At 35.8% G+C, this 11,500-nt stretch overlaps 1 protein-coding gene across 1 annotated transcript; it reads left to right on the top strand.

Moving 5' to 3' along the window:
* The first annotated feature begins 649 nt into the window (after positions 1–649).
* Positions 650–11,131, top strand: LOC149777884 (insoluble matrix shell protein 5-like). The gene is made up of 5 exons (XM_089938283.1): positions 650–743; positions 2,074–2,114; positions 3,709–3,821; positions 8,514–8,681; positions 10,937–11,131. Exons 1-5 carry the CDS (start codon positions 741–743, stop codon positions 11,035–11,037), a joined length of 426 nt encoding a protein of 141 aa, XP_089794409.1. The 5' UTR covers positions 650–740; the 3' UTR covers positions 11,038–11,131.
* The last annotated feature ends 369 nt before the right edge of the window (positions 11,132–11,500 follow it).

Here is an 11,500-nt window from a genome sequence, read left to right as displayed (position 1 = left end):
TTTCCTGGCGATCGATCAGGTGGCTTAGTGAATAGAGAGTCCGCTTGGGATCTAGGAGGTCGTGGGTTCGAACCTTAGCCGAGTCATAAAAAAGACATATAAACATGTTAATAACAGCTACCTAGCTAGGCTCTCAACATTAAGAGCTTTGTGTTAGGACCGGTCAGCATGGTGTCAGGATAATGTGACTGGGTGGGAAATCATGCTACATGTCTGCGGCATGATATCCCAGTACTAGACATCACTATTAAGTGCTACACTGCATACATCGTAGCGATATGACTGAAAAATTGTTAAAGCTAAGTTATAAAACCAAATCACACAAAAAAACCAATGTTTCCTGCTTATAATATGCCGTTACAAGTATAACAACGCACACGATGTGAAACCGAGTTCGCCAATTTAACAGTACCGACAGTCAAGGGGATTAGAAGATTAGGTGTGCGAACCCAGCGCTTAGTCAGAATGTCACGAATGCTAAAGCCAGAAAAGTTCGAAGAAGATGGGAAGCTGACTAAGAACGACCGTAGTATCAGCAACCCCGGGTACCCAGGGACGTATTTGTAAAGTTATTAAATTCATGACATGGAGTTTAAAGATCCCGTGGGCAGAAGAGTACATGATGCCTCCAGATTAAAAGCGAGGTTATCAAACAGCTGTCCATGGAGTAAAAGATAAGCCACGCTATATACCACATATGTCGATAGCTAACCTCTAACCTCTGACTGACAAGAAGCATCATGGTAAGTATATTGAACATACGTGAAAAATAATGAAAGTTTCCATTTAATACGTGTAATTTAATGATTTCAACTTCCTGATTTCAATTAAAATCAGTTATGTGAAAGCTGTGTGTATTTTATGTTTGCATAACTGTTGTCCATTAGAGACGTGAAACTACTTTGTGTATCGGTATATTTGTAGGTCAGTTAGAAGTCAGTTTGAGGACAAAATATTCCAACGATATACAAATGGAGGAAAGCATATATTTCTGTTTTCAGAACTAGCAGAAAAGTCCGGAACATATTTTCTTTATTAGGGAAAAATCATCTTTAAGTTGCACATTTGGATTATGGCTAGTAAATATAAAAAAGAAAAATGAACATTGTTATCTCACTAGCTGTGTAATAAATATTTGAGGGAGAAAATAAAATAGTAAAAATATGTGAAAGTTTTAATAAAGGAGTGTAATTCTTATTTATTGCATGTAAAACTAATATCGTTCACGTAAAGCGTTGCTTTTTGAAGCATCAATAATGTGCAAAGAGTTCTTAAACCACGAAATAAAATTTTCTTCAGCCGAAACATATCGAAAACATGTCAATTACAAGCTCTTAACTGTTCCGCTGTTTTGTTTGCACTGCAATAAAATGTCATATTTCTTCATTGGTTGCAATGACGCCGTATCTAAAATACAGTTGAATGTCCTATATCATTTCAATTATTACTGTGTATCCTTAAAAATACTTAATTATTTTGAAGAAAACATTATGTCAAATAGACCAGAGTTGTTCAACTACTGGCCCGTGGGTCAAATTAATACCGCGGGCAATTTCTTTACCGCTCATGCAAACAAATCAGTTCTATAATTATAGTATAAGTACAAAAATATGTCATGTATAGCCAACAATTAGTACATTTTATGGTCAATGTGATTCACAGTGTTGAAGATCCATTACCACCCTGAAGCAGACAATGATAATTACCCTCAAACGATTGCAGCAACAGTAAGGATAATAAAGACCAGTGCTAAAAACATTACGATAAATTTAATGGAATCTAAAGATATTTAATCCTTCTAAGTTGGTGTATTAGATTCGTCGTCAGGATAATTTCATTTTTTGCATTTTATCATCATTTAAAGGGATAATTCAAATCTTGTCAACTCGCTTTTAATGAAGTTATCTTTAATAGACGTAAAACAGCCATTTCCTCAGATCATTTCTATCCATTGTTATATTGATTTAACTTTGAATCATACGCATACATAATGCTGATTTGTCGCATATTTTAACGATGTATTGTTTCCTCGTATTTGTACTATATTACTGTACTTTAATTTTTTTTCTTTAGGTCCCATTGGTCATTCTTCTCTGTCTGATAGTAGGCATCAGGTAGGAACCAGACTAAGAAGTGCATTCCTGTATATTTACCTTGACAACTAGTTGACGATATTGAGTCTAAAAATTAACGAGGTTTAAGGGGATATAATTGGGAAACGAATCATAAAGTTACTCGAGGCAACTCTATAAATTAGTTGAAGGCAAAATTGCTTGGAACATATTGTCTTATAAACGTCATGTATATACATTTATATCTACTTAATCTACTTCCTCCTGTGGGCAAGCATAATATGTCAGATGTGATGTAATTGATATCGTAAGAGTCGATTAACGGAGGCAACATTGTTGCCCTGTAATGATTCACACGATGATGTTTGGTTCATGTAAAACATTTGACTTTATATTTAAAAGATCTTATTTTATTTTGTATGTATGTATGTGTGTGTGTGTGTGTGGGGGGGGGGTAGGTAGGTAGGTAAAGGGTTACCGGCATATCACACATCAGTATAGTTAGTATAAATAGAGATTAAGCAGCCGCTAATAGCCTTCACCACTCCATCCGACCGACTCAGAAATGGGATACATACATAATTCCTTGCAGCAACTAGGAAAGTAGTCAGCATACAAATAAAGAAATAATGAAGCCACAGATTACCATTTCGTACACTGAGGTTTGTTTCTTTTAAGATTCCGTGGAAACATTGGCACGGAAAACATCAACATCAATGTGTATTGTCAAATTCTTAATATTTATTACGCGTTCCTTTAATCTTAAATTTATGAAACTCTCTGAATACTAAATTATAACACACTGAAAGCAGTTCCTCACAGATCATGTTATTTGACACCCTTTATAACAGACATATCCATTGAACGCTCGTTTATGATACTCTAATTAGCAAAGATCATATAAAAAGTTGTAAGACGCCATCTTTTTTATTATCTTCAATTATCTGTATCAAGCTGGGGCATGGTTGAAATGGGACTGTTGTGCCTATTGAATAAATTGACACAGACCAGTGACGGTTAACTCGAATATCGGTCACCCATTGGCTATTAAATGTGAAATGTCTAACACATGGATAAAATCAAATCAAACGCACCATTTTTAAATATGGAATAGAGCAATGTTTATGCAGATGAACCACATCTAATTCTGATGTCTTTGCTTTGGGTTTTTGTTTGAAGCATATACCGTTATTGATTATTTTAGAAGCTGAGTCAAGGTTATAAAAGATTAAGTAGCTAAAACAAAATCTTGAGATTGAAAAAAACCCAGTTATAAATAATGTACTGTAATGGAGAGAATTTATTTATTGTCTAACCAATATAAGTTTAGAGTTGAATTTGTGTGTAAACTTCCAGGATCAAATCTGTTCAATGTCTTCCAACTATTTATACATAAAAAACGCAGTGAAACAAAACGAAGGAAAGAAAGAAAGGACAGAGGGAAGAGACAAAAGAAATTACAGCCGCACTGCAGATTGGCCAAATGGAATAATTTTCCTAGAATTTTGAAATCTGGATATATCGCCAAGAGAGTGATTTAGGAACCAATCATTTTATCTGACATATACAAACAGAATACAAAGTAACAAATTTGCATCTTGCACAGAGCTGAAGTGTTAAGTTTGTCCTTTTGCAGAGGCGACGAAGGTGAGAGAGCTGTGGTCTTGTTTGACAAAGTGGATGTTGACCATACTGATCATTTGACATATAATGAACTGGAGGCCATCTTCGGACTTTTCGATGCCAACAGTAAGTCATACTTAGTCCCTTTTATGCATTTTCCATATTCTACGATATTAGCCTATAGTGTTACACCTCTCTCAAAGGATGTACGCTTCTCAACAAGTCCGAGATAAATTCAAATCCGTTTTTGTCTCTTCTTAGCATTTTCTGGAGAATTTTTTAATTTTTATGAACGAGTAGAAGTATGTTGATTGGTGGAGATGTATAATATCAAGGCTTACTTCGATTTTCATGTCACTGTCAATATTTGAAAACCGAATAGGTAAACGGGCCGGATTGACACAGAACAGCAGGCATCACGCGGTACGCATACATTAGATTGACGACGACCGCATTGTCGGTATTTGACTAAGATTATATTATGATACGTTTTTTCTCTTCATGAATGTTTATTTACCATGTCATGGGCACTCAGCTGGGTACATTGACAACCTGCATATAATTTACAGCGTGTGTGCAGAGCATGGTACCACCATTTGTATTCGCGACTTTAACGCTAATCTCAGAATCCCTTTAAGTGACACAAGAAATAATTTGCTGCGGGCCATATTCGTTCGTAGCAATCTAATTTCGTTGTACAATGTTGAACTTTGTCTAGGTTCCCTTTATCTGTGTTTCTTATGATGGTGTATGTCTTTAATTGATATTGATCATTGGTAATAATGAATCAAATTTTTCGAATCACAGACCCAAACTTGGATCCATAGAATTTGAATTTTACACAAGTCGATCGAATGTCAATCGTTTAAATTCCAGTTGGGGAAAGGTTGACTCTCGTATACGAAAAGAATACGTGGAGACATTAGATAGTAAATTAGAACTTCTTGAGTCCTTTATCCCAAATAAGAGTGGAACCTACTGCATAACAAATTGTTTAATGCTATACATACTGCAAACAAAAAAGCCCTTTCTATTTAAAAACTCAAATCCAATTTAAAGCTATTTTAGAATCATGAGCTAAATAATCTGGACTAAATCATGGCAAAAAAGCACGAGTTAATATAGCAAGGGAAATATAGTTGTCAGGACAATGTATTTTTCATCACTTATAAAGTTGCTAAGTCAGCTTTTCGAAGACGTCACAGAAAATGTGTTTCAGACTATCAAAAGAAAGAACACTAAAACATTGATAAGTACGCCGAGGTCCTCCATAGTCTATATTAGCAGACTTTTAATTCACGCAGACAGACAAGTCAACAGCCGCTAGAGTTTTATTTAATGATAGTGTTTATCGTGATCCTACAGATATAAGTGTTCAGTGGTCATCACATTTTGATACTTTGTATATCCCGCCGAATTTGGAGAGCAAATATAAGATGCTTAATGAAAATAATAGTGAGTATGCTAAATTGTACAACGAAACTACTGTAAATGGGGATATTGATCCTATCACGCTTGAAGAACTTACACCTGTGCTTTCAGGTGTTCTGTCTGCAAAGGCCAGCAGTTATGATAATATAAACTATGAACACCTTAAGCATGATGACACTGCAATCAGATTAGTCTTGATTACTGTCCATGATGAAATGTGGGCACAATCCGGACAAAGTGAAAGAAGGTCTAATACTTTTCATTTTCAAGTAAGGAAGAATGACTAAAAGAGATCCGAGCTGTTATAAGGCGATAGCGATTCTCATGATTAATATTAAAAGGTTTGAAAAGACTTTATTAAATAGGTTGAAAACCGATTTAAGACTTACTAAATTCTCAATTATCTCACTACAGGGAGACTTTGAAGAGGGTTTAGGATGTAATATGACTCTATTTTTGATTAACAAACTAATTAGTTATGATAATGAAAGGAAAGCAATTGTACGCAGCTTTCCTTGATTTCGTGAAGCTTTTGGCGCTGTGTGGCATGCTGGCTTATTCTGTTAATTGTTACATATCGGTATGCTTCAACGACTATGTATTGTGATAGGCAGATTTTTCAATTCAATAAGAATTTTTAACAGACATCCGATATTAAAAGACAAGGTGGAAGAATATACCCTTGGTTCATCGTTGTCTTTTCCAATGAACTGCATCATATTTAATAAATATCAGCATTTGTTTTTTATTACTCGACATTCCGCGTCCATGTCTGACTGCAGCTGACGAAATGCGTCATCTGAGTCTTTCAAAACCAGGAACGAATTATTTACTGAAGATAACTTTTCAGTATTTTATAAAGTCGGTATTCAGATACAATCTCAATAAAAGTAATAATATTATTTTAATGAAACCATATATGACTACAAAATAAAGCACAGGTTTTTTTTTCCTGGAACCTGAGTTTGTTCTAGAAACAGAATAATGTAGACATTTTGGCATCAATGCATCCAAGTACTGTAACATTGTTACTAAGATAAAAGAGGCAAGACAAGATAGTAAGTTCAATGTTCAGCTTTACTGATATTACAGTTAATGAGTACGGCTTTAATCCAGTCACAGCGAGCATTCTGTATCACATTATTGCATTACACTGTTTATTGTATGGTTGTGAAACCTGATGCAACCCCAGCCCACAGCACATACTTACACTAGAGATACGTCATCGCTTTTGCTTTAATCACATGCAATGGCTATCTAGATAAAAACGAACTGACATTGCACTAGGTTTGTATGTGTTTTATCCATGGAAGCTATATATATATATATATATATATATATATATATATATATATATATATATATATATATATATATATATATATATATATATAAATAAGCTGTTTTTCCTGGAACAACTATGTATGTTGCAACAAAACATTATATCTACTCCGTCTCTTCAACTATCAAAACCAAGTTTACAACACGAAGCAATGTGGTTTTATTCCTGACACGTATAGAGTACTTGAAAAAATTGACTTAAATAGTTTCACTGAATCATTCATGATTCAAAGTCGATTCCCAGCCCCCAAAAATGACTCGAAACATATTTTTTTTAAATACATAGTCTGTACTACAAATGAAACTGCTTAGCAATGTACAATAGCTGACACGCATTTCTCAATAGATTTTAGAAGTTCCTAGGAAGTTTCTAGTTTCTCTTGAATCATATCGAGTTGTTGCCAATATCGTGTAAAAATTGTCTTCACATGTGAAAGATGATGTTTATATTCACTCTCACACCTTGTGTACTTCTGTTGTTGATCATTTCATATGAGCATGTTGCTTTCTTGTCCCAACCGGGATAGGTTTTTGGTGCCAAATTATTGATCGACTCGGGATACACATTTACACGTCTGAAATTGATTATGTCAATACTCTTCTAGGAATGATGTCGCGAGACTTACTATCTCTTATCAGCAATGGTCAAATTATGCATAGTCATCCTCTGTGCATCATATGTGTTGCTTTCCTGTGCGACATGTCGACATGAAACGTTTGACAAGGCACCACCTTGATATCCAATATGTTCCATACTCCAATTACTCATTTATAATGCATACTTATTGATATGATGCCAGCTTCTGTACTCCAATCTTGTACTCCTATTTTACATACTCAGAGTATTTATTCATATTTGCCTAAACGCCAGATTTGTTTGTTACTTTACCTCTGTGCATGATGCGCAGCGTTCACATAATCTTGTTGACAGCTGGATTCTAAGTTGAATATTTTCTAGGTTTTTTTTCTTCAAGCAGCCGCTACGATTTCTTTTGATCATCCTTGAAGCATTTGTGTGACTGAGTTGTAGTCTTTGCAATGCGGAGGAGATCAATCAATCAATTGATCAAACTATCGATAAATCAATCAATCAGTTAGTCAGTCAGTCAATCGATCGATCAATCAATCAATCAATCAGTCCGTCAGTCAGTCAGTCAGTCAGTCAGTCAATCAATCATTCAATCAATCATGTCATTTGTTAGAAAGAGCAACCAGCCAATCATTTTCGTTTAGGTACAAATCAACTCGACTGTAGCGATTGCAAAATGAGCATTCGATACAGTCATTGAAGCTTTTGCGCCTGTTCAACTGTGACTCGAATTGCGTGTGAGTGCGTGAGTGGCTGTGTGTGTGTATTTGGGGGGGGGGGGGAATGGGGATGGACATGCGTTTCTCACCAACTAGCCACAATATGATATAATGAATTGAAATATAAGTTGGTGCTCAAATTTTATCACCACCATTTAAAGCAAATTTACATTTCAAGCCTTCCCCTTTTGGTTTAATAGGCTTATTGCACTGTTGATTTAAATGCGAAGTATAAAGTTTTTAAATGTATCCATTAACTTATATAGTTATTTGAACGCATCTATCACGGTATATGTATCGGCTATCCGTCTCCATTTTCTTAAAGTGATTGTAGTTAGAAATAGATGTCATATGAAAATATTGAATTGATATAAAGTGTTTGTTTTGTACGAAACACACTCAGAAATGAACAATACTGGAATGCAAGCAAAAGGGTTGATGTTCTGCAATGTGAAAGTCACCATTTAATATCTAATCCTTCCATACACAATTCATGTTATCCCTGTGTATTCTCTGTTTGTTACTTCTTTTATATTTTTAGAATCCCTTATGACAGTATCTTGCGGAACATTGTTTGGCATACGAATAAGCTATGCCTTGTATTGGAAAAGAGATGATAGTATTGATATTATCGCTACATTTTCAGTTAAAGATTTCATGTTTTCACATTCCTCCTATATCAACATAGAAAAGGGAAATATATAATGTTCCAATTCTCACATTATATTTCGAATTCAGATGACAGCACTGTAACACAAGGAGAGTTTTTAAGCGACTGGACCGACGTGTACAAAATAGGCGGTCCTGCAGAAGCCCAGGGATTGTTCCAGAGAGCAGACACCAATGGCGATGGAGTCATTACGAAAGACGATATGCCCGCTATATTCAAATATTTTGATATGGATGGTAAGTACACACATACAAAATCTCTCTCTCTCTCTCTCTCTCTCTCTCTCTCTCTCATTAGAGCTCATGTCTTATCGTATATTTAGTGATACAATTATTGTTGGAATTAACCAAAGCAAATCAAGCAGTATCCATTATTAAACTAATTTAAATGCGAGACGAATGTACGAGACGTTACGTGGAATATTTAACCAGAAGGAGTGGGATAAACAAGGCAAATAACTACTGAGTATGAGTACACCTCCATGAATGAGTTTGGTGTCCACGCCATCATTGTTATGCTCTGAGGACAAATCTTTTGCAAAATACAAGCCACAATATATATAAACTGAATCTGTCATGTGAACAACACCTTCTGTTTATAGGTCCCCGAGTGGCCGAGTGGTCTAAAGCGCTCATCGTTCCGGATCACTGTCATCTCACTTCTGCGTGGGTTCGAGTCCAAGGCTCGGCTAGCGTGGGTACGTGGGAAAGCCTGCCAGTAGCTTCTCGTGGGTCTGTGGTTGTTCCCGGGTTTTCCAGGGTTCTTCCTCCACCAGTTATACTGGCCGCCATGTATAGCCTATCTTGTGCTGAAAAATGGCGTTGCACCCTGTTTATACAAAACATGGATAATGAAAAAATATCCGCAGACGGCAGACAGCAGACAGCAGACATTACAGGCTTCAGACTGTTCTCCTAAAATCGTGTGTGTGTGTGTGTGTGTGTGTGTGTGCTTTGGACATTTAACGTTGCTTTATCAATGTTTCAGTCATATCGCTACGATGGCCACAGTGTGACAGTTTATAGTGACTACCTAGTATTCGGCATTATGCTGCAGACATGTAGCATCATGTCCCACCCGGTCACAATATCTTGACACCAGATCAACCAGTCCTAACACTAACCTCCTAATGCTGAGCGCTAAGCAAATCAGATGCTAGCACTATTTTTGTAAGTCTCTGGTATGACTCGGCCGGGGTTCCAGCCCGCGACCTCCCGCATGTGTTTGTTTTTTCTTCTCAATTTTAATTTAATGTTTGCAATATGCTGTTCAACACATTAAACTATAAAGACGGCGTAAAATACTACACTTATTTGTTTTGGCGGAGGAAACACTCCGACAAGCTTCCTCCTCTTTCGCTTTGAGATAAGCTGACAAAATGTTTTTAGTTACACCATAAAATTGCCGCTTTATTCTTTCCTCCTACCTTTCTAATACTGTTACGGCAAAAAATAAATGTCACCATGTTTTACCCTGTAGGGGTTGGCATTGGGAAATGTGACAAAATCTGGACATGGATAGCTTTGTGTGTTGGTATGTATGAATGGGAATTGTGGTCAGACTTGACTTTATCACATATATGTGACTGGAAATAGTTCAAGAAATGTTGCAAGAACATTTCCAAGTCTTGATCATCAGTCACCTGTAGAGCCAATATTAAGCGCTGTTGCTTTGTGGTCAGTTGAGGGATTTGAAGATAAACTCAGATTAAGTTTTGTTTTCATTAACTTCTGCAATTTATTTGTTACTTCGGCATGTAAAAGTCAGTTCAAAATACGAATGCTTGATTTTCTAATTCATGGTTATGAGGCAATATGTTCTGTTAAAGGTATTTACCGTGTTCGTGTAAAATACCGACTTGAACGCTTTTTCTACATATGAGTGAATACTCCCTATTATGTGTCAAAAAATATTTAGAAGAAAAATATTGAAACAAAAGTTCACTGTTCCGAAGAAAAGCCGTGGATATCAAGAATGAAATCCAAAACCAAATGTTAACCTTATGCGGTTATTCATCAGAATTTTCGACCACTCTTTAGTACAATGTTTACAAAATTCGTTTGCATTTTTGGTGTTTCAGTTCTAGTTCTGCTTGTACCAAATACATGAAATTGTGCATTGTTATGTCTTCTGTAAAAAGCTAATATGTACCCTTTCCTACTCAGCATACATACATACATACATACATGCATACATACATACATACATACTCACACACACACACGTACTTACGTACGTACGTACATACATACATACATACATATACACTCACACACCTACTTACGTACGTACGTACGTACATACATACATACATACATACGTACATACATACATACATACATACATATATACATACATATACACACACACTCACACACGTACTTACGTACGTACGTACGTACATCCATCCATCCATCCATCCCTACCTACCTACCTACCTACCTACCTACATACATACATACATACATACATACATGTATTCTTATTGCAGGCGATCATTACGTGGACTTGAACGAGTTTCTGACACAGTGGGGCGAGCTGATGTTGTTCCCAAGCCGGCCAGTCGACCTAGGAACAGTACATGTAGGATAAATCTGGATTACCTATCTTCTCGTGAATTCATGGAGAAATTTGTTGTTTGACTTTACGTTAAATGGGAAAATGTCTTACATTTTTATATGAAGGCATCGTTCCTAATTGTAAATAAATTATCATCATGCAAAGAACATTATTATTATTTTTATTATTATTATTATTATTATTATTATACTGGTCATCGCATAATTAACTAAGATTTGACGAATAAAACTATCGAAACTGAAGAACCAAGAGATTGCAAAACAACAAAAATGGACATCAATGAAAGTACCTATATTTCATTTTCTTTGACATTTGCAAAATTATATTAAACTGCAAATCTCGCTGTAAAAAGTAAGACCAGCTTTATTGTTAAGGATTCGAATGTGCTACAGCTGTTAAACTGTTGAAAGTTGAATCGCGTTTGGTGAGTCGGTAAACGGACTTTTGTGACAGCAAACTTGACACTAACCTCCTG

Source organism: Sinohyriopsis cumingii, chromosome 17 (assembly GCF_028554795.1).
Source record: "Sinohyriopsis cumingii isolate HCF-2022 chromosome 17, ASM2855479v2, whole genome shotgun sequence".
Lineage (NCBI taxonomy): Eukaryota > Metazoa > Mollusca > Bivalvia > Unionida > Unionidae > Sinohyriopsis > Sinohyriopsis cumingii.
Note: the sequence above shows the minus strand (reverse complement) of the source record. Positions and strands in the feature narration are given on the sequence as shown.